General features: G+C 40.0%; 1 protein-coding gene across 4 annotated transcripts in view; it reads right to left on the bottom strand.

Moving 5' to 3' along the window:
- Nucleotides 1-25,051, bottom strand: part of NRG3 (neuregulin 3) — a 1,029,538-nt gene that overhangs the window by 29,940 nt on the left and 974,547 nt on the right. For all 4 annotated transcript variants that reach the window (XM_044916509.1, XM_044916510.1, XM_044916511.1 and 1 more), the window contains exon 5: nt 4,035-4,137. In XM_044916509.1, coding sequence (XP_044772444.1) covers nt 4,035-4,137 — 103 coding nt within the window. The remainder of the gene's footprint in view (nt 1-4,034; nt 4,138-25,051) is intronic.

Raw genomic sequence — 25,051 nt, 5'->3', positions numbered from 1 at the left:
TCTCCCACTCCCCCTGCTTGTGTTCCCTCTCTCGCTGTGTCTCTCTCTGTCAAATAAATAAATAAAATCTTTAAAAAAACAAAAAAAAGAAAGAAATGGCATGTAAGTTGTGGAATATCAGGCATCACAAGTCCACTGGTTGGCATTACTGGTAATGTTGTGGGATGGGTTCCTGGGGAAGCAGGCACTGAGAGGGAGACAGTATGCAGGATTTTTATTAAGGGAGGCTCTTTGGATCATATTTGTTTTAGCAACTGGAGGGCTAAGATCTTCACTGCTCAAGAGAATCAAAGCTGCATATCAGAGCACTCACTGCCTGTCTTTAACAGGCTTTCCTTGGGCTAAAATCTTTGACTTCTGAGAGTGATACCTATAGTCAGGGCTGGTTTTTACTGGGAGCACCATTTTTCCTTTTTCCTTCTGGTTTTCCCAGTCGTGATCATTATTTGTCCTAGCTTCTGCCTCCTGGAACATCTCCTCTCCTATCCCAATTCTGTTTTTTAGAGTTGAATTGTGTCTTGCACTTCCCAAGTCTACTAAGGACTCCTACAGGCAGCCTCACACTTCTTACCCATATGAGTTCAAAGTAAAAAGAAACCTAGAAGAATTTATAGTTGCCATGTGAGCCCCATCAGCCAGATCTGAATAGCTCAACTAATAGTTCCATTAACCACTTATGGGAATATATGGGCTTATTGGAAGTGATGAGAAGATAATTTCTTTCATTGTGTCCTTTAGAGTTGTGGAGGTTCAGTTAACTCAGAAAATCCTCTAAATCCAAGAAGGTGTTGATCACTTCTACCTCATCATGTTATCTACCTTCAAACTTTCATCTAACAATTTGCTATAATATTCCATGTGGTGAGGTAATGCCATACCAAGGGTCACAAGACAATGGACAAAGGACCGGAGTGGTAGATCTGAGGAATTATTGGAAATAAAATATAAATGATCCAAGGGAATATGAGCTTTTGGGTAACTCCTGACCTTCTCTGGCTAGAAACTGTATATCCCAGTATACAGAATGCTGCTTTGAGTGCATTTATTTAAAAACCAATGATGGAGAGTTCCTAGAACCCTAGAAGACTTGGCACTTCCAAGATGAAGTCAAACAAATGATACACATATTAACAACCTTATGGTATGTGTGAAAGTAAGGACAGATCCAGGTAGAGTCTGCCTATGCTATTATCCCTGAGATCTGGGGATGGGAATTAGAATTCCAGGAACGAGTGGAAAGACACATGTGCCAGTGTGATATAAAAATTTACACTGCTTTCAGCTATATAGATTAGATGCTTGGTGTGAGGTGTAGCACTCCTCTCCGGCAAAGAAAAATAAAGGAAGACCCTGCCTGGAAACTGTGCTAGAAGGAAATACACTCTAGGTCTCTAATGAGAAATGTAATTCCACTCGGAATAGCCTTCAATTTTTAGTATTACTTTATTATTCTCACATTTTCTTATTTATTTAATTTTTAATAAAAATGTGTCCCAGCTGGGCAGGCAGAAAGACAACATCCTGATTAGTGTTCCTCCCCTGGCTCAGTTCTGGAAGTCCCCCAGAATGAATGATGTTGCACAGTGTTTACATTAAACCCCCACACCTCACTAAGGTGACGTTAGTATGAGGGGAGACTGGGTCTGGGTTATGTGGGATCTAGCTGGACTATTTTCACAGTAATTCTGAAAATCTAAACCTATGCTGAAATAGTTCATTAAAAAATAATAGCCCCAGGAGGAGGTGTTCGTCTCAGAGCCCACGTGCTGCCTGGAGAGGGAGAGATTGACAGCCCTGAAGATGGAGGTCCTCGAGTCATCCAGCTGCTCTCCGTTCTTGTGATTGTCATAATCAGTCTTTCCCTTACATGTGGTACAACTACAAATTATACTCTAAAAATAAGTGATTAACCACCACTTGATGGTAATTTGCTTATTGTTAAATACACAACTTCTTTCCTGTACACAGCACTTGCAGGGAGACCCTTTGAACGCCCTGCGGCGTGTGATTACCCCTCTCGTGCTCCGGTGCATGCTCTTCACTCTGTAGTTACCCAGCCTCTCAGTTGCAGTGTGGAAAACCGTAGGCGTTAACCATAGCAAGCCTTCATTATTTACTCTTTGGAACACCATGCTATGCTCTATACAATGCTATCCCATTAATCCCTGACAAATTCTATAAGGTAAGTATTATTTTCGGCCATATTTTACCAAAAAGGAAACCGAGGCCAAAGGACTGGATGCAATTTGCCTAATAATACACAAAAAGCAAGTGGCACCCCGGTGATTTGAATGCAGGTGTTGAGTGAGGCATGTAAAATCCTGACCATATATCACGTAAGCTCCCTAGAGGACGCCAAGCATTATGGGCGGCACCAGGGCATGATAATCCTGATTATTCACCCTAAATAGTTTCACCTTCCACCATCTAGCAGGAGGACCGTGGGAGCCAATGTGGTAGAGTGGTTTGGAGCATGCAATTTCAACTAGGACTGGGGAAATTCAAAGACCCCATCTGTGTGGCTTTGACAAATTAATATTTTAAAATTAACTTCTGTTATTATTTGAAAAGTGCAGCAATAATGAACAATTCCAATTGTTGTGAGGAATGGGGGATAAGCCCAGTGTCCCTGACAAAGGGTTCTCAAAAATGAACACTAATAACTGTCACAGCCAAGAGTTGCCTAGGAGATGTGACAATTAAATATGATGTGGTATCCTAGATGGGGGCCTGGAACAAAGTGCATTAGGTAAAAGCTAAGGATATCTGGAAGTATGAACTTTAGTCTGAATATTATTTCATTCATTCATTGTGACAAATGCAACATACTAATATAAGACATTAGTATTAGGGGAAACTGGGTCTGGGTTATGTGGGATCTATCTGTACTATTTTCACAGTAATTCTGAAAATCTAAACCTATTCTGAAATAGCTCATTAAAAAATAATAGTTACTAATTATGGATTCATACCCGAGTTTCCATTATTTTTTAAAATCATAATTGCTGTTCTTTTTAAAGATCAACATATACAACATGCAGACAGGTGTCATAAACTATATCTGGAAATGGACCCATTTTTAGAAGAGCAAATGTGTAGACAAATATAGGTCCAATGAAAAGCAATTACACATTGGCTTGCATTTCAGACAAGCTGTAGGAATAGAATCTGCGCCAACTTCTTAAGGCTTGCGTGACTTAAATAAAATTTCCATAAATAAAACACCTTTATCAAAGTCCATTTGGAATAAATATATTTGTATGTATATATAGGTATGTATATATTTTATTATACTTTATTAGTCAAAGTTGGCACCTTTATCATAGCAAAAGTTTTGGTTTCTTTTTTTTTAAGTTTATGTATTTATTTACTTAAGTAATCTCTACACCCAATGTCGGGCTCGAACTCACAACCCTAAGACAGGAGCCACATGCTCTTCTGACTGAGCAGCCAGGTACCACAGAAGTTTTGATTTCTTAGCAGGGTAAGTATGGGGGATATTTGAGATGTGCTTACCAATTGATGAAACAAAGTAGATCTTATAGTATTCATATTTCATAATTGGCTGAAACCTTTATGGGTATCAGGTAAAAATACTATGAAAGGAAAAGTGTGGGTTTTTTTTTTTTCCAAAAAAGTCTAGTATTTGTTGACAATACTTAGGTCTACACCAGTGACCTCTCTATTCAGAAGTGTTAACCCCTTAGTGATAGGCAGATACTGAGCCGTTACTTTTGGCAGGTAATCAGAAACTGCAAAGAACATGGAGTGTTCATGATCACAGAGAGGAATGATCACTATGTGCACCAAAGAGAAACCACACACGCACGCACACACGCACGCACGCACGTGCGCGCGCACACATGCTGCATATACTCCCCACAGTCTATAAGAGATTCTAAGTCATTTGTAGATGTTTGATGGACCCATTTGCACAAGATCCCTCTGCCTGGAGCAGAGACTGTGAAGTTAAAGAAAGACAAAGTGCTTCCTCTGAGAAGTAACCTTTTAACACTTGAGAGAGATGGTCTTACTTGCTTTTGAAGTAGAATGCTGCACAGAACATGCCCACGATGACAATTCCAAAGATGATACACGAAATTGACAGCACCTGCCTTTGATACACTTCTTCACTCTCTGTGAATTTGAAAAAAAGAATTAGAATGGATGTTAGCAGGGCACAATTTCTATCCTTGGACTTCTGAGTTGGTAGGAGCTTTTCAAAGCAAACTTTTTCCCCCTGTCATGAATAGGAAAACATGAGGAAGTTATTATGATTCAATTTCTTTGCAATCATCTCCAGGCTGGCTGGTTGTTATTTTTTGTATATGCATGGTTAAAACACACTTTTACACATATAGCACGATGATGAATCTTATTATCAAAAGGCATTCCATAAATTTAGCACATACTGGGACATATGTTTTTGAAATTATGGGGCCCCGAATAATCTCCCAGAGAAAGAAATATGTGTCTGCCGGAATTTTCCTGTGCCAGTGATGACTTCCAATTTATTTTATGTGATACTGATGCCGCTGTATTTTCTGACTTGGTCCTCAGCTGTCTGTCTCCCATTCATCCATCCACTATTATGACTGACATCACTAATGAAAGAGAACCTCAATATGTATGTGAATATTTATTCACCCATTCTTGACTACTTCAATACCAATGATCTGGCACAGTAATCTCAACCTCCATTACCAAGGTCATATCTTATAGCTTCTTATCACAAAAAAATAAGAATTCAAAAATAAGCATGTCACTTTTTAGCCATTACCATTTACACTCCCAGCTCATTTCTGAAGTGTGTCTACTGAAGCAGTTCTTCCAGCTCATCAAGACCTTTTTATCTACAGGTCTCAGAACTTTCTATCTGTTAATTATTCTCCCCTTGTCTTCATTTTCTTTCTTTCTTTACACAGAGAGACTATGATCCATGATTACACTCATTCACTCTCTTGCAAATACCCTCAACTACTGATCTCTTTCTCTTCCCCTTTAACCCATTTGGCAGAATAACTGCATACAAATCCAAGAAGCTGCCTTTTTCATACCTCTACCTTGAGCAGCTCAGAATTGGGAGAGAAGATTATACAATCAGGAAGATGGGCAGCAATAAAAGTTGACAATGGCATTACTTAAGTGACATCTAATAGTGACTAATGACCTCATCAGCCTGCTTCTCCATTTTTCTAATGGTTACCCATACCTCCTCCATATTACTCAAACATCTGACTTACTCTCACTCACTTTCAGATCTCCCTATATATGTTATAAAGAAAAGGAAGTCTGAATAGTATAAATCATCTCTACTTATAACACAAAATACACAAAATTCTTTTTGTTTCTCTCTTAACATAATGCAGTAGTTCTCAAACTTTACAGTGCATTGGAGTCACCTTGAGAACTACTGAAGAACCAATTGCCACCTACTTTCTCTCCTAGAGTTACTGATTTAGCAGGTATGAAGTGGAGACAGAATATTTGCATTTTTTTTAAAGTTCCAAGGTTTCCAAGGTGATTCTGATGTTGCTGGTCTGTGAAATATACTTTGAGAACCACTGAATAGAACAAATAAACAAGAACAAATAAAAAGATACTCAACATCATTAGCCATTGTAGAGTTGAAAATTAAACTATAATGAGACACATGGCATCGCTACTAGAATCACTAATATTAAAGGCTGACCATACCAAGGGTGTGAACAATTTGTACTCTCATGTACTTCTGGTAGAAATGAAAAATGGTATAACCACTTAAAAAACAGTTTCATAGAAAGTTAAGCACATACCTACCTTATGACATAGCCATTCCATTCCTAATGGACTATGCAAGCATATGTTCATTATGTACATAAATATTCATAGCAGCTTTACTTGCAATAGCAAAAAAAACAAAAACCAAAAAACCTGGAACAATCCAAAAGCCAATTAGCAGGTAAATGAATAAACAAACTGTGGTATAGCCATACAATGGAATCTCACTTAGCAATAAAAAGGAATGAATTAGTGATATAAGCAAACCTACACATGAATCTCAGAATAACTAGGTTGAGCGCAATAAGTCAGACAAGAAAAAGTATCTGTTGTGTTATTCCAGTTATATAAAATCCTGGAAAATGGAGGCATGCCTGAGTGGCTCAGTAGTTTAAGCGTCTGCCTTCGGCTCAGATCATGATCCCAGGGTCCTGGGATTGAGTCCCGAGTCAGGCTTCCTGCTCAGTGGGGAGCCTGATTCTCCCTTTCCTCCCCACTCACGCTCTCTCTCACTCTCTCTGTTGCTATCTCTGTCTGTCTCTCAAATAAGTAAATAAAATCTTAAAAAAAAATCCTGGAAAATGGAAACTAATCCATAGTAGCAGAAAGCATGAGTGGATAGCTGGGGTCAGGAGTAGGGAGGAGTAGAGGAAAGAGACCACAAAGTGACATGAGGAGACACTGGAGAGTCATAGATATGCTCATTGTCTCAAATGTGATGATGTTCTCATGATGAATACTTATGTCAAAATGTATCAAATGATAAGTTTCATATAAGTGCTTTATTTTACGTAGCAAATACAGTAGCAAGTATAGTAGCAAAATATTAATCCTGGGGGACAAAAGAATACAGGGAATATAGAAGTATAGACATAATATAAAAAAATACATGCTTGATACAACATTGTCCACCCATACTAACCAGTGTCTTTTTCTTCCACCATGTCTAACATTCAACTCTTCAGAGTCTCAATACATACTCCTCTCTTTCTCTCTCCTGAATATTATTCTTGTATTTGTCCTTTAAATGTCTACTCACCTTTTTGGTCTCAAATTAAGTGTCGTTACCTCAAAAAAATCTTGCACTGCACTGTAAACTTCATTGGTGCAAGGGGCCGTGTTTTTGTTGATCTATTTGTTTGATTCGCTATTTCCCCAACACCTAGTGCAACGCTTCTTACATAGTTGACACTGTAAGACTTATTGCCTAGGGAATAAGTGGATATTTCTGCCTTTAGAGGGATTTTTCTGCTTTAAGTTGTGTACGATACATCAAGTCTCACCTGGGGATGTTCTTCAGGTTTATTACTTCTCTTTTATCCATACTATGTCCTCCCTGGCTTCCTGCAAATCCTCCTCTCCTGAGGGACCACCTGCAAATGACCCTACCCATTCCTGAGATCTAGACCTGGCTCCTCTCGGTGGGGCTTTCCCATCCAAACCTGGCCTCCTCACTGTGTGACGCTGTACTCTTAAAGTCCTTTTCAGAGGGCAAAGTGTCATAAGGAAAAATGGTGAAGCCATGGGTTTCCAGGCCTCAGTGGGTATTGTAGCATGATCTACTGACAGGTAGATACTCATGGTTCATTTTCTTTTCCATACCATCTATTTGCCAGCCCCTGTTTTTTTGGGTGATATTCAGGTTGCCTGGTCAGGCCCCAGGAAGACACCCTGTGTGTTGGATTTGAGTATTGTTCTCAACACTCTCCCTCCCTGCACTGGTAAACTGCCTGGTTTTTCATTCTGGCCTAGCTTCACTCAGTGTTGATGCCAATTTGTAGCCAGAAAACTAGGCTGAAGGCTGGTTCATGGACATAGAATTCCCTATACCATGACTTTCTGCGATTCTTTCAATATGACCCAGAAGCTTCCAGAGCCAGCAGAAATGAGTCCATGACTTGTGGTGTTCCTCTAACAGCAAAGTCAATTGCAGTAATTCATCTTTAATTAGGCAAATAGATATCAGACACAACAGACCTGGATGAAAACCTATATGCACAGAGTCTGATTTCTAGGACTTATTTTCTTTTTTCTTATCACTATCCCTTCTTCATTCCCATCTTAGGCTCTATTTCCATTTTATTCAGACTAAAGTATCAGAAAACAGAATTTAAGCCTAATTTCTGAAGAAATGGAGAGGGGCAATCATGTGGCTCTGGGAAGCCTTAGTTGATATTTTTAATGTGGCAAAATTCAAGTTAAAGGAATAAAAAATGTGTCACTGAGACCTTGTTTGGGCATATTGCCATCTTAAAGAATGTCATCTTTTCCATTCCCACATTTTTAAGCCCACTCAATTTTCCAATCGAACTTGGAAACAAGTAGTTGTACCAACCATAGAGAATTTCATCTCACTTAGTTTTTGTCAGTTGATGACTATAATGGAATAAGTGTGACTTGAATATGATAATCTACCTCACCCTGCCCCTGCCAATAAAAAGAATTATGAAAATGATGGATAATAATACCCATTAAAACAACAAAAAAAATAAGACTATCTACTAAACTGAATGATTTCCACATAAAATCTAGGTACTGTTTTTGTTCTTATTTGAAGCTAGTCAAATATAGCCTGGGGAAATGCACAAAATCAACTCTGAGTTTAAATCAAGAGTGAAATTAAAACTCTAAAGACTGTGAGTGAATTTATAGACCCAGGTGTAGTTCAGTGATAGCACTCAATGCCTTTGATTCATAGACTGTTAACATAAGAGCTAGCATGAGTGAGGTGCAAGAAACAAAGGGTTGGGAGCCTGGCAATTTTGGATTTGAGTTTAATTTTAGCCACTTTCAATATGAGTAACCACAGATATATTACTTTACCTTTATAAACTTTAATTTCCTATCTGAATAAAGGCAGTGTTATGAAATACTGAGTGTAATAAATGTTATAATAAGGAACGAGACAATGCTACAAAAGCATATTTTATGGAAAACTGACCTAGTCATAGAAGCCAGAGATCAGAGATCTCCAATATAATATCAGAAGCCAGGTAAGAGTAATGGGGATGGGGAGAGTGGTCCAGGAAAAGGAAACAGCTTGTGCATAGGTCCTGGGGTAGGAGATAAAATGGCATGTTCAGGAATCTGGAAGTTATCTACTACCACAGGGCCTTTGTACAAGTCATTTTCCTTAGCAGCTGAGCAGAACAACACAGAGGCAACGTGCACACAGTGTACAATCAACAAGTCACCACAACAGCAGAAAGGTGCTGAAGGATTTGAAAGGAGAAGAATGTGATGTGATAATATTTACATTCATTTTATATGCAATATGCAGGAAAGATTAGAAGGAATAAAATAAATGCAGAATCCTGTTAGGAGGATATTAAATCAGCTCAGGTAAGATATGATGGATGTTTGTACGAGAGTAGTAACAACCATGGTGGAGAGAGGAGTAAACAGAAGTAAAAAGCACTTAGATTGAAAATACTTAAGGGACTAAACACTGATGTTCTTAACTAAGATAGCATATTTTGGAGGAGGTTCAAACTTGGAAGGAAAGATAACAAACTCAGTTTTGGAGTTGGTGAGTTTTGAAAGCCTGTACGACATCTAAGTAGAGATGTAAAGTAGACATTTAAATATGCAGATCTAGGCTAAGAGGGGGTGACAGGGTTCTGGATATAAAATTACGGGTTATGCATATAACCGCAACCAAGTGTTTTGATAAGATGGCCCAGGAGAAAACACAGAGTAGTAAGAGAAGAGTGTCTGAGATAGAGCTTTGATGGACTCCAAAATTTCATGGGAGGGCAGAGAAGGAATATCCTATAGAGGAGATGAAAAAGGAACCAGGCAAAGCAAAAAAGGAAAAAGAATATCCTCCAAATAAGCACAGTAACTAAACATGATAATAGCATGGAAGAAAATAAAAAGGGTTTTTCTAAAATTTCAGACTACTGAATGCTTCTGAGGGGCCAAATAAGATAATGTCCTTTAATTTAGGGACATAGAGGTCACTGAGCAACTGCACGAGCTTTTTTAGAGGAATCATGAACGTAGCCCCATAACTCTCTGGGAACTCTGTCACATATCTTTCATGTACTGCAAGGCATATGTACCTTTCCCAAACCTGCTCTGTCTTCTACCACTTCAGCCTGTATGCAGAAGCTAGAATTCCAGCCTAATTCCAGAAAGGAATGCCTTCTTTGTAACTTGAGGCTACCACTAACTTCGTTATAGAGATGTTGTAAGGATTGAATGAGTTAAGACACACAGTGTGTTGCCATACCTAACTCTGAGTGCTCACTCAATATTAGGCTGAACTATATAAAATTGCCATGGGTGGAGGCAATAACTGGTAATAATTGGTAGTTTAATTTGGTTCTATCTAATACATGGTAACTGTTATTATTATTCTATGGGATGTCAACATTGCTGCACTCCATTTTTAAAAACCCAGATTATAAAGTCATTTTTGAGGACAGAGCCAACCTTTGGTTAAATAAGAATTGGTAAAGGATGTTTCCATTGTTCTCCAGCTTCCAACTCTGTTCCTTTTCCTTTTCTCTAATGCACAGAACTCACTCTTCTCTTTTTATAGGATCATATTTCAGGCTATAAAGGTGAAGCTAGAGAAAGTAAAGTATGGTGAAGTTTCAGAAACTGACATTGGCCCAGTGGAAAAAATCCTTCTGGCAAGCAGCTGGTCTGAGACTCTGGAAAGATAAATGGGAGCCCATCTCACTCAGGGAACAGTATGGTTGGCTGGTGGGTATGCTTGGGTGTAAACACCAGCTACAATTGTCTTTATCCTCTCCTATCCATTGTCTTTATAAATAAAATGGGGAAAACATTACATACCTCCCATATTTGTTTAGGGATTCAATAAGAGAGCACAGATAAAGTGTCTAGGATAATAGATGGCATACAATTGACGCACAAAATGCTACTTTCCTTCCCCCCCGCCCCGCCCGCCGCTTTTTTTCCTAAAGCCAGTGTTCACATTAAAAATAGGCCTTTAAAATACTCTACTTCTCTTATGGAAAGCTAGCCTTATCTCTAGGCAGTCAGTGACTGGCTGTCTCTGGTCCCCACTGCCTGTGCCCTGGGACCTGTACTGAAGGAATTTACTTTTACGTCATTTTCTTTACTCGTGATGCCTTATACTTTTACTCTTGGTAACTGAAGTTTTCAACTAGTGCTGCTGAATTTCTTACCCAGATGTTTTAGAGGATGTAAGGCAAGTGATCCTCCTTGGGGCATGGGCTGTCTTTCACGGTTTCCCTCACATAAACCCTTTGAGAAGAAAAGTGTGTTCTTTGTTCCCAAAGACACAGAATCCTTGGAAAACTTGTGGGCTACAGCATTGTCTGCTAAACTCGACAGCTCACAGTTGAGGTCCCGGTGTGCAAAACTGCTTGCTAGAATGCTTTCGGATATTGTAATAGTCTTTAGCATTCTAGAAGGCCCTTCACAAAAACTTATTGAGCTCTACTACATAGAAAAAAAAAATGATACCAAAAGAAAATCACAGCTGCAGCTTTCTTTTTTTTTTTAATTTTTTTTTTTTTTAATTTATTTGCGAGAGAGAGAATGAGAGACAGAGAGCATGAGAGGGAGGAGGGTCAGAGGGAGAAGCAGACTCCCTGCCGAGCAGGGAGCCTGATGCGGGACTCGATCCCGGGACTCCAGGATCATGACCTGAGCCGAAGGCAGTCGCTTAACCAACTGAGCCACCCAGGCGCCCACAGCTGCAGCTTTCTTATACCATTTCCCTTTGGAGGGCTCTAGATGAATGATAGAGGAGTGGATGACCTTGATGAACTATTCTGTATATGTTAGAGAATGGAGAATGTTCTAAAAGGTGGCTCCATGTCCCCTTCAAGTAGGGGGCCCTAGGATTCCCCTGCCCTCTTGGGAAATTTTTCTCTATATCACCAGTTTAAATTAAGTCTATAAGACACCAAACTTAAGCATGATTTCCCTAAATGTGCAGGTATCCAAGTAATGTGAGGCTTAAACACGGACACAGACACACACAGACACAGAGACACACAGAAACACAGACTCCTGTAAGTCATATACAAGAGCAAAAGCTTTTCCACCTAGACCACCTCATATTCAGCATATGCAAATCAGACGCTCTGTGGTGCCACCACGGGGTGTCAAATGCAAGCATGATTGTAACATGTATATGTAACAATACCACTAGGGCTCCTCTTATCTAACTATTCATTATCAGAGGCCCTGTGGTTAATAGCCTACATAGAGGAGCAAAAGTCAACACCATACAACAACATTCACTAATGATCCCACCATTCATGAGCTTAGTCCTTGCCTAATTCTAGTATTTATTTCTATTCATCAAGTCAACCTCATAATCTGGGTAGGTCAGTCTCTCCCTGATTGTAGGCCTATGACATTGTGGTCCCTATTTTAACCAGGTTAAGTTTAAATGGATTTATTCCAGTATTAATTATTCTTGGAACAAGAGGGCTTCTCGAATTTTCTTCTTAAAAATCAACAAATGCTGAAGAAAGATTAAAATATTAGGGGCTTACAAAGAATGGCAAATGAACCGTAAGCAGGAAAGGGAAGTATATTTAGAATGTTGGAAACTGGGATTTACACTTTTTTAACTTGAAGACAAAAATGAACAGACTTAAATGGCTGATAACTGCTATTGAAGAAAAAAGAATGATTTCATTAAAGTAAAAGGGGTCCTGAAGGAGAATGAAATGGATACTCACGGGGAGATCAATGAAATCAACACACACTGGCAGGGTGGGGCACCAAGAGAGTATATATTATAAGAATATCAGGAAGATCACACAAACTCCCTGAGCCTTGCTGCAAGGAACCCCAAGAATGCTGTTTAGGGGTTTCCAGCCAACCCCACTGCATGCAGGGGAGTGAAATGATCAGGAGGTACTGAAATGCTTTCTTCAACACTGTGTTATTTCTACTTGGAAGTCCCCTCCCTTCTCTACTTGAAAAGCCCCAACCCCCATAAGGGTTGAACTGTGTCCCCCAAAAGATGTTGAAGTACTAACCAGCATACCTGTGAATATGATCTTTGGATATGGGGCTTTTGCAGATGATCAAGTTAGTATGGAGTCATTAGGATGGACCCCAACCCAATTTTACTGTGTCCTTATCCAAAGAAGAGGTTTGGGCACAGAGACAGACACACACAGGAGGGAACACCACGTGAAGATGAAGGCAGACTGGGGCAGTGACTCCCCAAGTCACAGAAGGCCAAAGACTGCCAGAAAACCACTAGAAGCTAAGAGAGAAGCAAGGCACACATTCTCCTACATTCTTCCCAAAGTCTTCAGAAGGAACCAACCATGCTAACCTGATTTATACTTCTAGCCTGCAGACCTGTGAGACAATACCGTTTCTGTTGTTGAACCGCTAGTTTGTGCTACTTTGTCGTGGGCAGCCCTAACAAACTAATATACTCACTGATCCATAAAAACTCAGAATACATACTGTTAGGTCTGAAAATTCTTCTCAAGAATTCCCTCCTACATCCCTTTTGTATCTTTTCCATAACTGATTGTCTTGTACCAAAAATGCATGTATCTGTTTCCTTAAAGCCCGACTGTGAGCCCCTCAAGGTCAGGAACACCATCTTCATTCTTGGGTCCCTGTCCCTGGCTCATGCTTGCCCTGCACAGAGGTGGGCACTCAACAGGCCTTTGTTAAAGTCAATAGCTTCTGGGCTGGATGTCTCATAACATTTTGCCAGTTGGGCTTTTTGCCTGGTGGAGTAATAAAACAGAGGCTATGCTTTCTTGGAGGGAGGTCCTTTTACCCGAAAGATTTATTCTCTTGCTCTGTGCAGTCCACTGTGGAAGGGCACATTTTAAAATACTTTGAAAAAGTAAAATAATCACTTTATAACAAAATGTTGATATTCAAAATTATATTTTATCTTATTTCCATGCAAAATGCTTTTAGATGTGCATTATCCATAAAATTTGATATTTAAGGGAAAATAACAGTTTAAATTCATAAACACATTTATTCTCACCTGTAATTTCCTTTTCTTCCCCTGTGCTCTCCACCAAATAAATCTTTCCTGTAATAATCCCTTATCTCTCTCCCTCCTTTCCCAAACAGTCAGCTCTGGCTGACTATAGATAAGTGAATGTTATAAAACACATTTTGAAAAAAATGAAAGGCCCTGGGTCTTCTCATTGGTATCTCTAACATGCAGTGGCTTTCCAAGTGCTATTTCTCCCACAAATAAATTATAAGTAAAAAGCAAATTGCATCAAAATAAATCTATTGGTGAGTTTTCAATGCTAAGGTAAAACCAGTCTTTGGCTTCTGGCTTCTCTGTTAATAGGTCTGTGAACTCCATTTTTCCTGAACTCGTAATAACTGTCCCCCAATCCTTACCTTTAACCCCAGTTTTTGATCACTTAGGATTCACTGTTCATTGGCGAAGTCACATTCTACCAGCAAGACGTGTGACTCAAAATGATAAAAAATTATTTCCTTGGCAATGGGGAGATTCTGACCCAGTAGTTTATAGGAATCTTCGAGTATTTGACCTGTTTTGATAGAGTGGGAAGTCTAATCCTCTTAAACCACTTGGAGCTTGCCACCCAGGTGAACATCCAGGCCCTAGGTGACACCCAACCCTCCCCAGGTTGGTCTAATGGACCTCCACCTTCCTCAGCCAGGTAAGATGTAAGTTAAAGGAATCTAACTCCTTTTGCCCTAGATTTCAGGGTGTCTCACCATCATCTATAAGCATCATCTACAAAGTCAGCTGTGTGTGCAGCTGCTCAGGCTGATCTCTTGTAGCACTGGCATGTCTGATGCCCATGTTGGAACTGTCCCAGCAGAGGCTGTCCTGAGACAGGTTGGGTATCAGACAGCACAGGTTTCTGGACTTGAGGCAGTGGTCCTCTACTCTGGCCATGCAGTAGAAATACCTGGGAATCTTCACACACACCTACAACTGAGCTCCACCTCAGAGTGGGAGATCTGAATTTCTAGCACTGGGACTCTAGACTGGTATTGGTTCAAATCTACCTACGGCAGCCAAGACAGAGGAAAAGAAGCACACACAGATATACACACACAAAAGGCAAAATTAACTTTAGTTATTTTATTTCATACAACATATCTAAAACAGTATCATTTCAACATGGAATTTTTATAAAAATATTAACAAAGTATTATATCTATATATATATACACACATACATACATACATACATATGTATATATATATATATATATATATACATACATATATACCTATATATATATATATATATATATATAGGTACCAAGTCTTTGAAATCCAGTGTGTACTTTATAGTTGCAGCTCATCTCATTTTAGGCTAGCCACATTTCAAGTTCTCAATGGTCACATGCAGCTAGTGGTTACATCAGACAGTATAGGTCAAGAGGTAGACAACAGGGATCTGTAACCTAACTAATAGCTCCTTCCCTAACTATTTATGTGAATTTGGGCAATTTTATTGAACCTATCTGTGACTCAGTTTTAAAGTGAAAAAGTGGCAATGATCATAATACTTACCTCACTGGATTACTGGAAGATTAAAGGAAATACTTTGTATAATGTATTTACTGAACACAGTGCTTGCCTCACTGAAGGTACTTATAAAATTGATGTGGCTTCTATTATTATTATTATTGATGTAGTTGCTATGATTTTAATATATCATGATAGAGATTGCTGACGAAATTCACAGAGAAAGCTGGGTTTGAGAGGTAGCATTTAAACCATTTGAAGACAAGTGATTTCTCTGAGTCCTCATGTGGAAAAGTAAGGAGGATAATTAAAACACTGATTGTAGTCAAGGTCATTGGTTTCAGAAACAGAGATATACTGAAGTTCTTTGAATTAAAATAACGATAATAATAAATATGTTTGATCCTTTATCAACATCTGTGCTTATAATATTTGATTTAATTCATTTTATTTTATTTTTTTATTTTTAAAATTTTTTAGAGAGTGTGTGTGCTAGTGGGGGTGGAGGGGGGAGGGTCAGAGGGAGAGGGAGAGAGAGAGAATCTTAAGCAGGCTCCACACCCAGTGCAGAGCACCACATGGGGCTGGATCTCACAACCCTGAGATCATGACCTGAGCTGAAACCAAGAGTCAGATGCTTAACCCACTGAGTCGCCCAGGTGCCCTCAATTTAATTCATTTTAAATTTGGTTTCTGAAAATTTTACTGAAAGGCTAGATATATAAAAACTAGGGCTGGAAATAAAATAGCCTGGCTGAGCCTTCCCTTTGGACACTTTGGAGCTCCCATCCCTTTACTGCCTGCTTTGGTAACCTACCATCACCAACTGGCTTCCTCTATTTGCTCACAGTTTCTAGTACCCTAGAAATCTAGCTTGCTCATGGTCTTGGCTGGCCACAGCTCTTACTCCATCTAAGAATGTCCTTTACTTTCTGACCCCAGTCTTTTATTTTTGCAAAATTCAAATGCTTGTCCTTTAAAATAAAATTCGTATCAAAATGTAACACATATGTAAAAGTGCATAATTGGGGTGCCTCAGTGGCTCAGTTGGTTAAGCGTTGGATTGGTGATTTCAGTTCAGGTCATGATCTCAGGGTCATGAGCTTGAGCCCCGCGTGGTGTTCTGTGCTCAATGGGAAGTCTGCTTGAGATTCTCTCTCTCCCACTGCCCCTCCCCCCACTCGCTCGCTCGCTCTTTCACTCTCAAATAAATAAATATTTAAGAAATGAATGATTCATAAATTTACAGCATGAGGAAATTTTACAAATGAACATGCCTAGTTAAACACCCAGATCAAGAAAGGACACATGACAAGTACCCAAGAAGAAGCTCATATACACCCTTCTAATTACCAACCACCTTGTCTATAACATAACCACTAACCTGATTTCTAACACCAAACTTTAGCTGTACTTGCTTTTGGACTTTATAGGAGTGGAGTATACTATGTGTTCTTTTTTATTTTTTTGGAAGATTTTATTTATGTATTTGATAGAAAGAGAGAGAGAGAGAGCACAAGCAGGGGGAGTGGCAGGCAGAGGCAGAGGGAGAAGCAGGCTCTCCACTGAGCAGGGAGCCCGACTCCGGGCTTGATCCCAGGACCCCAGGATCATGACCTGAGCTGAAGGCAGACGCTTAACCGACTGAGCCACCCAGGCGCCCCAACTATGTGTTCTTTTTTAAATTTAGCTTTTGTTTTTCAGTTATTATGTTAGTGAAATTCAATCATGCCCTTACATACAGTGATGGCTCTATTATTATTTGTTAACTTGCTTTTGAAAACTTTCAGTAGGGGCTCCTAAGTGGCTCAGTAGGTTGGGCGACGGACTCTTGGTTTCAGCTCAGGTTGTGATTGCAGGGTCATGAGATGGAGCGCCACGGCGGGCTCCACGTTCAGCTCAGTCTGCTTGAGATTCTCTCTCCCTCTCCCACTGCCCCTCCCCACCGCTCATGCTCTCACTTTAAAAAAACAAAAACAAAAACAAAGAACTTACAATAAATCAAAATCATGGGCATTTTTTTCATGTTAGAACCCGTAGGTCTGTCTCATCCTTTTTAGTGGCTGTGTGGTATTCTATATTATGGTGAAGTCTATGGACATTTATACTTTTTCCAATTTTGTCTACTTACAAAATGAATAGCCTTGTGTATCGATAATTGATCGACTGTATGGTGTGTAGAGAGGATCATGAGGAAGGAAAAGAAAGTCAGATTAAAGAAATGAAAGTATATGCCTGTGGATAACTCAGGGGTCTAGCAGATGCTGTTCTTCCCCATTCTGATATTTGGGGTTCCTCAGCCTGACCTGACAGCTCTCCAATTCTTGACCCAATGTAAATCTTGTCAAAAAGCCTCACCTACCAAAACAGTGCCAGTCAGTTTTCTCAAGGAAAGGAGAGGTCTAACGACAAACATACTGCTGTATTAAGTGACAGGGAATACCCCTAGGTGTCCTTAATTCACAAATATGAATGGGAAATCCTGACTCACCAGGCCTATCAAAAAAACCCAAAAACATAATGATAAGTTCCCAGAGTGGAATATGAAGTATTAACATTAATGTCTCTAAGATAGACCTTAGAAGTACTTCTAAAACAAAAAACAGAAAAAACAAAAACAAAAACAAAAACCACTGACCAGTTTTATAGACCCATTGTGATTTCCAGCATTTAATACCGGAAATTGTGGTGCACTACAAACTTCATAAGCTCTAATCTCAGAAAGACTTGGGTCAGGTGATCTTTTCATTATTTCAAAATGTGACGTTTAAGTCTCATTTCTTTTACCTAAACAAAGGGCAGTAGAGAGTAATTACTAATAGTTACAGGATATCAGTAACAATGCAGTTAGGGAATTCTTTCTTTCCCAGATAAGAGAAACAAGTTGCCATCCAGCAATGAAGGAAATTTGTCTCCGACTCTGTAGTGATAGCAACAGGTGACAAGTGTACTCAGCAAGGCGTGAGCTACAGGATCCAAGAAGATGACAGGATTGGTACCAAGAGATAAGAACAACAATGTTTTAACCGAGGCAGAAGCAACAGGGAATACTTACCGCTTTAAGAATTAGTACAAGCAAAGAATCTCTGAAAGATATATCCAGAAGCAAGATAAACCACACATGACCCATATGGGAAGTGATTCAAGCATCTGATTACAGCTGAATTAAATAGAATTTTAAGGTCTCTAGAGAATTCTCCAGTCTCTGTGATGTCTGTGCATATAATCTTCAATAAAAGTATGTGGAGCATTTAGATTTATTCTCTGTCGTAGAGCCACACCGTAGGAGCAGTTCTTGTCTTTTAACAGTGCTTGTGTTCAGCTAGCTGCAGACTGCTGTCTCGCCCACATGCCCATTCATGTTTAGCATCATACACTGTAATAACCATGTCTTTTTTCTTCTATTTCTGATACTTTGACATCTGAACCTTGCTGATCTTGAGGGAGTCTCCTCCTAGGGTTAGTCAATTTTGGAGATAGGAAGCAATTAACTTATGAACGTGATCTTCAAATACGAACTAACCAATCCAGAGCTCACACCCCCAACCACTTCCTTTATTGGGCTCTCACACTCTGGACGGCTATCCACCTGCCCTCATTACCCCAGGGCCAGGGACCAGACAAATAGGGACAGCCCCTCTACCCAGAGCCTGCTAGAATTATTCAAACTAGCCAATTCTAGGCCTGCTTATATTATTTCACCCACTGCTTCCTGTGAAGACCACCATAAATGCTCTTCCTCACAGTTTCTCCTTCTCTTCTGCCTCCTTGGTATTCCCCCTTGGGGCCTCCCATAGCACGGTGTGCACCCACTTCTTGGGAACTGTAACAAACTATCTTTGTTATGGTAGTTGTTTCATAATCTGGTAGCCTTACAATATCTCAAATTTTCTATTAATACAGTATTTTAGACAGAGGCTATTCAAATCAATGTTCTAAAAGGATCATGTGTCATGCTAAGAAACTGTAAGCATTTTAAAAATACTGAAACTTTGCTTTTCTAAAGCAAAAACAAAAGTGCTGCTTAGATCCATCTAATAGAGTGACCACTACCCATTTAAATAACTCAGAAAAACATCATCTCTAAAGAGGATTAAAATTTGAGATTGAAAGAAAGTTACCATCTATGTTTATTGGCTTTTCTCCTGCATCCCACATCAGACACTGCTCTAGATTTATACTTCGGCTGCAAAGATAAGCAAGGCAGAATTCCACAAATCCTTTAATCTAGCAGGTGAGATGAACATATAAAAATAAATATGAAACAGTGTGGTGTTTCAGAGCTATGGGCACAGTGACATCAGCAAGATGATTAGTCCACACCACCTAAAGCAATCTACAGATTTGATGTAATCCCTATCAAAAATCCAATGGCACTTTTTTACACAGATAGAAAAAGAATCTTATTTTCATTGTTGTTGCCAGAGACATTTATGAGATAAAGTTATACAGAAGATAGAAAACATAGGTATTTCAACTCAAGCTATTGTCACGGCACAAAGAAGTATCTGAAATCATTTCCAGGAGGCTATCAAAACTAAGCGTCCAATTCATATTCTCTTAAACATATTTACTTGCTTACATCATTAAGGTGGACTTGAATAATATACAGACTCCCTTCCAGAAAAGCTGGTCCTTCTGGAACAGGAAACATGAGTGTGGGAACTTACCCTGGAGACAGGGGTGGAAATAGTGCAAAACTGACTCCAGGACTGTTCTCCTGGAGAACATGGATGTTCTTTTTCCAGATTTGGATGGCGGGGGGAATATGAAACATGCTTTGTAGGCGTGAAGTCGGGATTACAAAGCAAGCAGGCTGTCCTCCTAACTCATCAATTCCAAACAGCAGCTATAGAGAGGGAAAACAAGATAGTGGCCGCAGAATGGGAATGGTGGTAGGGTAGGTGAAGGAACAGAGGGCAGGTGGTGAAACCTGGAAGGCAGCCGCAGGGGATTTGGGGATAGCCCCTGTGGTCCTGCCCATGGACAGAGCGGGAGCTAAGACTGTAAACAGATGGGGGCAAATGTCCAGCTATGACCCTGCAGGCAAGATAAAACACAGTCACTTTTATCTTCATTTCAGAGATAAGGAAAGTGAGGTTCAAATGCAACAATTTAAAAGTAACAGTCATGTATGCTCTGCTCTGTTCCTCATCTCCTCTTTCCCTACTCCCCAGGAAGCTGAAGGGGAAACCATGCATCCTTTCTCCGACACCCAAAGCCCACCGAACAGGACTCCCGCGCAAACAAAAACTAAGCAAAAGTAGAAACGTAAACCAAAAAGTCTTTCATTAAAAGAAAAAAAACCCCAAAAACCTAACATGTAGCCTTAGGAGCACAAAATCAAATAGAAGAGGCAACGTATGTTTAAAAATGCAGTAAAAGAAGTTTCAAAAGAGAATTGGAAACTGGGGATGGAAAGTGAGGACATAGAAGCTTCTATTTAATGTTTGATGACCCTGTGGCAGGCACTCTGAGGAACACATAATTAGCTTCTTTCTGCCCGTGTTCAAAGGTCTCGAGAGCGCAAGGGAACTTCCCAAGGTTACGAAGCTAGAAGGTGAAAGGTAGAACCAAGAAACCAACCCAGTTGTGTCTGGTGCCAAAGTTCAAGCATGTCTTGCTTCCTTATCTGCTCCATTCATGTTTATTTCACTAAAATCTTGAAGTCATGAATGGTAAGTAACTCAGAAATAAGTATGTTTTATGAAATCAAGGATGGATGAATACATAAAGGTAAGACACTAAGATTCCTAGCCCTGCTCATGGAACAGGTGTGGGATAGGAAAGGGAAAGAGAAGATCAGGCATAGCTTCAAAAGTTTTAGTCTGATTGAAAATGGGATGAGATTGCCATTCCAGGAGGAGAAAGAACAAGCCAGTGGGTGGAGGGGATGTGAGGGTGGTAGGTGCTCATCCTTCATGGTCTGGCCTTATATGAACCAATGTCTTTTCTCATATCTTTGCCTTGTACACGCTCTGCTCCAGGCCTGTTGTCAGTTCTCCATCTTCCCTCTCAACTCCAGGTAACTATAAATGTTGTTCCTTCTGCCTGAAATGTCCTCTTTGCCTCTCTCATATCATCCACCAAACTAGAAGTACATCGTTTAGATCTCAGGTTTCCACGAGGAGGAAGCTTCCCCTTGCCTCCTACCCCTGACGAATTTTGTGGGTGAGGCAATGAAGTAATCTCCCTTGGATCCATTATCACATTGCATTGCAATCCCTCGGGTAGTTATTTGTCTTCACTCTAATCTGCAAGCTCCTTGCGCTTTGCTGATTGTTTTGTTTTTATTTAGTTCCTGTTTTGTTCTGCGTTGTTCCAGAAAATCTGGAAAAATAACATAATATAAATGTACCCAGTTTGGACTCTGAACTGGCACGCACAAGAGACTGTCAGGACGTCTGAGAAATCAGGACTGTGTATTCTTGAACCTACAGGCAACATAAACAATCAAGTTCCTTGGAGGGACCCAGCAAAGGCAGATCACTACACCCCATTACTAGGTTTGTTCAGATCCAAACACACTTACATGTCTTTACACTAGGATTACCCTGGAATTCTTACTATTCCTGAATTTTATTCTTCATTGGATGACTCTGTTTAAAATTTTCTGTTAATCAAATATCCCCTCTTAAACTTTACCAACATTGCTAACCATAGTGTGTCATGACCTAGCCTAGTCCATGTAACCCCTATTACCTGGAATACCGCAAGGAAATTGCTATACACAAGGAAACAAAAGAAAAAGAGACGTGTGGGATCTAGCAATAACATTGAAGGGATAGAAGGACACTCTTCTCTTTCTTCTTTCCCTCAAAGTCCCTGCCACTCACACAGTTGATTATCTTCAGAAAATGTTCACACAGTGATATTCCTGGATGAAACCAGCAATTATGAAAAATCTAAGACTACAGGGAAGCTCATGCCCCCGAGGAAGAAATGTGCAGAAATGATGGATCTCCTGTTGCTATCTATAGGTTGAGACAGCTCAGGGAGGAGGTCCACATGTGCTGAAATACATCAAAATCTTCTCCTTGTCTTATGCACAGCAAAAGTTCATCGCTGTTAGAATCAAATACCGCACTCATCACTTATGACAGATAGCAAGTGTAGAGTCAACCAAAGAAGAAAGGCAAACATGGAAAGAAGAATAATTTTTGGAAGACTTAGAATAAATAGTTTGCAGCTAGAATAAAATTCATCCAGTAAACAACCCCAGAAGCCCTGTTCACAGATCTACCATGACTTGGACGGGAAGAGAAATCTCATACCTGGGGATTGTTTTAAGATTTGTTTTCTGAAAGATAAAAAAAAGGGTATCAGCATCCCCCCCCAGTACCTAGAAATGACAGCCAGGTTTTGGATAGAGTGCCTAAAGAAACAACTCCCTTTTTGGAGAGAACAGAGTTAAAAGAGTTGTCAAAAGCAGAATATACTACTTTTCCTATATTCCCACACCCTACTCCTGCCGTTATCATTCGAGCATCTTACAGGGTTGGCAGGAGAGAATATTATAATTCTGATTTTCAGCAAAATGTCTGTGCCTAAGCAGATATGCATGCTTGTGTGACAGAAGTGCCATCCTCATCATTTCTAGGAGAAAGCGCTTTAATGCTAAAAATTTCCCCCAAATGCATGCATTTGTTGATGATTCTGAGGCATCAATTCTCTTTTAGGCAATTTATGTTTTGTCTCCACTCAAGAGATCCTGCGAGGCTTTGCAACAGAGGAACCCCAATGCAATTCCATGAAATAAGTCATTCTCAGGACTCCTGAGCTCTGTGATACAGCTGACAAGGAAACGTAGAAGTGTGAAGTGAGCAGGGGTGTGAGGGGATGTGGGCGCTGCAGGGATGCACTGGGAAAAATCAGGGGTCAGCAAAATATAGGCCACATACAGCTGGCCAGTCATCCATTTGTTGATGTATTGTCTGTGACTCCTTTTGCACTAAAATGGCAGAGTTGTATGGTTGCTGCAATGGATGCCAAGCCCAAATATTTACCCTTTGGCCTTTTACAGGAAAAATGTGCTCATCCCTGGATAAGTAAAAAGAAATTCAGTGAATAAAAATTACTTTGTCCCGAGAGGTACAATAAAAAATTTAAATAATGTTTTAAATTAATATTTCTAAAGATTTTAAAAAATTTCTAGGACAGCCCCTTAAATTGTCACAAGAATAATTTTAGTTGATTTACTGTGTTGGGTAAACATGGAGGCTGCCAGCCCAAGGAAGCCAACTTCTTCAGCATCCACTAACAGACAAGGCCAATATGGTTTCTGTAACTAGAGCTCAGGGACTCAGCGTCTAAGGCAAGAACCTTGAGGTCCAGGGAAGATATGTGAGCAGGCACAGTTGGGGGTCCTGTGAGCTGTTCCGGCACAAAAGCTTTGTTACAGTAGTGACGGTGCTGAGGAGTTGGGCCAACTAAGGTCTTCCCCAGAAAACTTAATTAGAGACCAGAAGGAGAATGGAGGTCAGTTGGAAGTGGCAAAGAAAGACAAAGAAAGTAAGGGCAAAAGAGACAAAGGACAGTTATGTTACATGGATGTCCAGTCCAAAGGCAGATCCACCTAGAATTCTTCACAAGTCATGAGAGAAGTATTTTCTGACTGCTAAAACCACACCTTAATGTTATCACAGACTCTGTGAAAGAACACTCTCAAGGCAAAATCCTTGTTAATTTTAATTTCTTATTTCTCCCTTATTGCATTAATCGATGCCCCTGGGATTTATCTTGTTTTGTTTTCGTTTTAAGTAGGCTCCACACCCAGCACGGAGCCCAACTCAGGGCCTGAACTCACAACCCCGAGATCAAGACCTGAGCTGAGATCAAGAGTCTGACACTTAACTGACTGAGCCACCCAGGCGCCCCTCCCTGGGGTTTTCTTTATTTTCATTTGTTTTTCTGTCTCTCTGTTTATTTGTTTGTTTTAATCAAAAGAGCTTAACACAGGGGCGCCTGGGTGGCTCAGTTGGTTGAGCGACTGCCTTCGGCTCAGGTCATGATCCTGGAGTCCCTGGATCGAGTCCCGCATCGGGCTCCCTGCTCAGCGGGGAGTCTGCTTCTCCCTCTGACCCTCCTCCCTCTCATGCTGTCTGTATCTCATTCTCTCTGTCTCAAATAAATAAATAAAATCTTTAAAAAAAAAAAAAGAGCTTAACACACAGAGACTGAAATGGGAACAACTTTCTATCAGGAAATAATTACTGGGCACACAACTGTATCAGGGCATCATGGCTCACCCTAAAAAATATAAAGGAAAGCAGAGGACGATTTTGGGGGTGCAATACTTCATGGCCAGGTAAGCCCCTATCACTTTTTAACAAGCTTTTGTTTCTTTGTTTACCAGAATGTTCCATAAGATATTTAGAGCTTGTAGACCTCAGCTATAAAGCTGGCTGGGGCAATTTGGTTGTATTATAGTATTTTAGAGTCAATACTATGCTTGAAATATAAATGGATGTATATACCACATCTTCAAAAGGAATGAAATCTTGCCATTTGCAATGACGTGGATGGAACTGGAGGGTATTATGCTGAGCGAAATAAGTCAATCAGAGAAAGACATGTATCATATGACCTCACTGATATGAGGAATTCTTAATCTTAGGAAACAAACTGAGGGTTGCTGGAGTGGTGGGGGGTGGGAGGGATGGGGTGGCTGGGTGATAGACATTGGGGAGCGTATGTGCTATGGTGAGCACTGTGAATTGTGTAAGACTGATAAATCACAGACCTGTATCCTTGAAACAAATAATACATTATATGTTAAAAGAAGAAGAAGAAGAAGAAGAAGAAGAAGAAGAAGAAGAAGAAGAA

The sequence above is a fragment of the Neomonachus schauinslandi genome, chromosome 6 (assembly GCF_002201575.2).
Source record: "Neomonachus schauinslandi chromosome 6, ASM220157v2, whole genome shotgun sequence".
Lineage (NCBI taxonomy): Eukaryota > Metazoa > Chordata > Mammalia > Carnivora > Phocidae > Neomonachus > Neomonachus schauinslandi.
The sequence above is the reverse complement of the archived record's forward strand: the minus strand, read 5'-3'. Positions and strand labels throughout refer to the sequence as shown.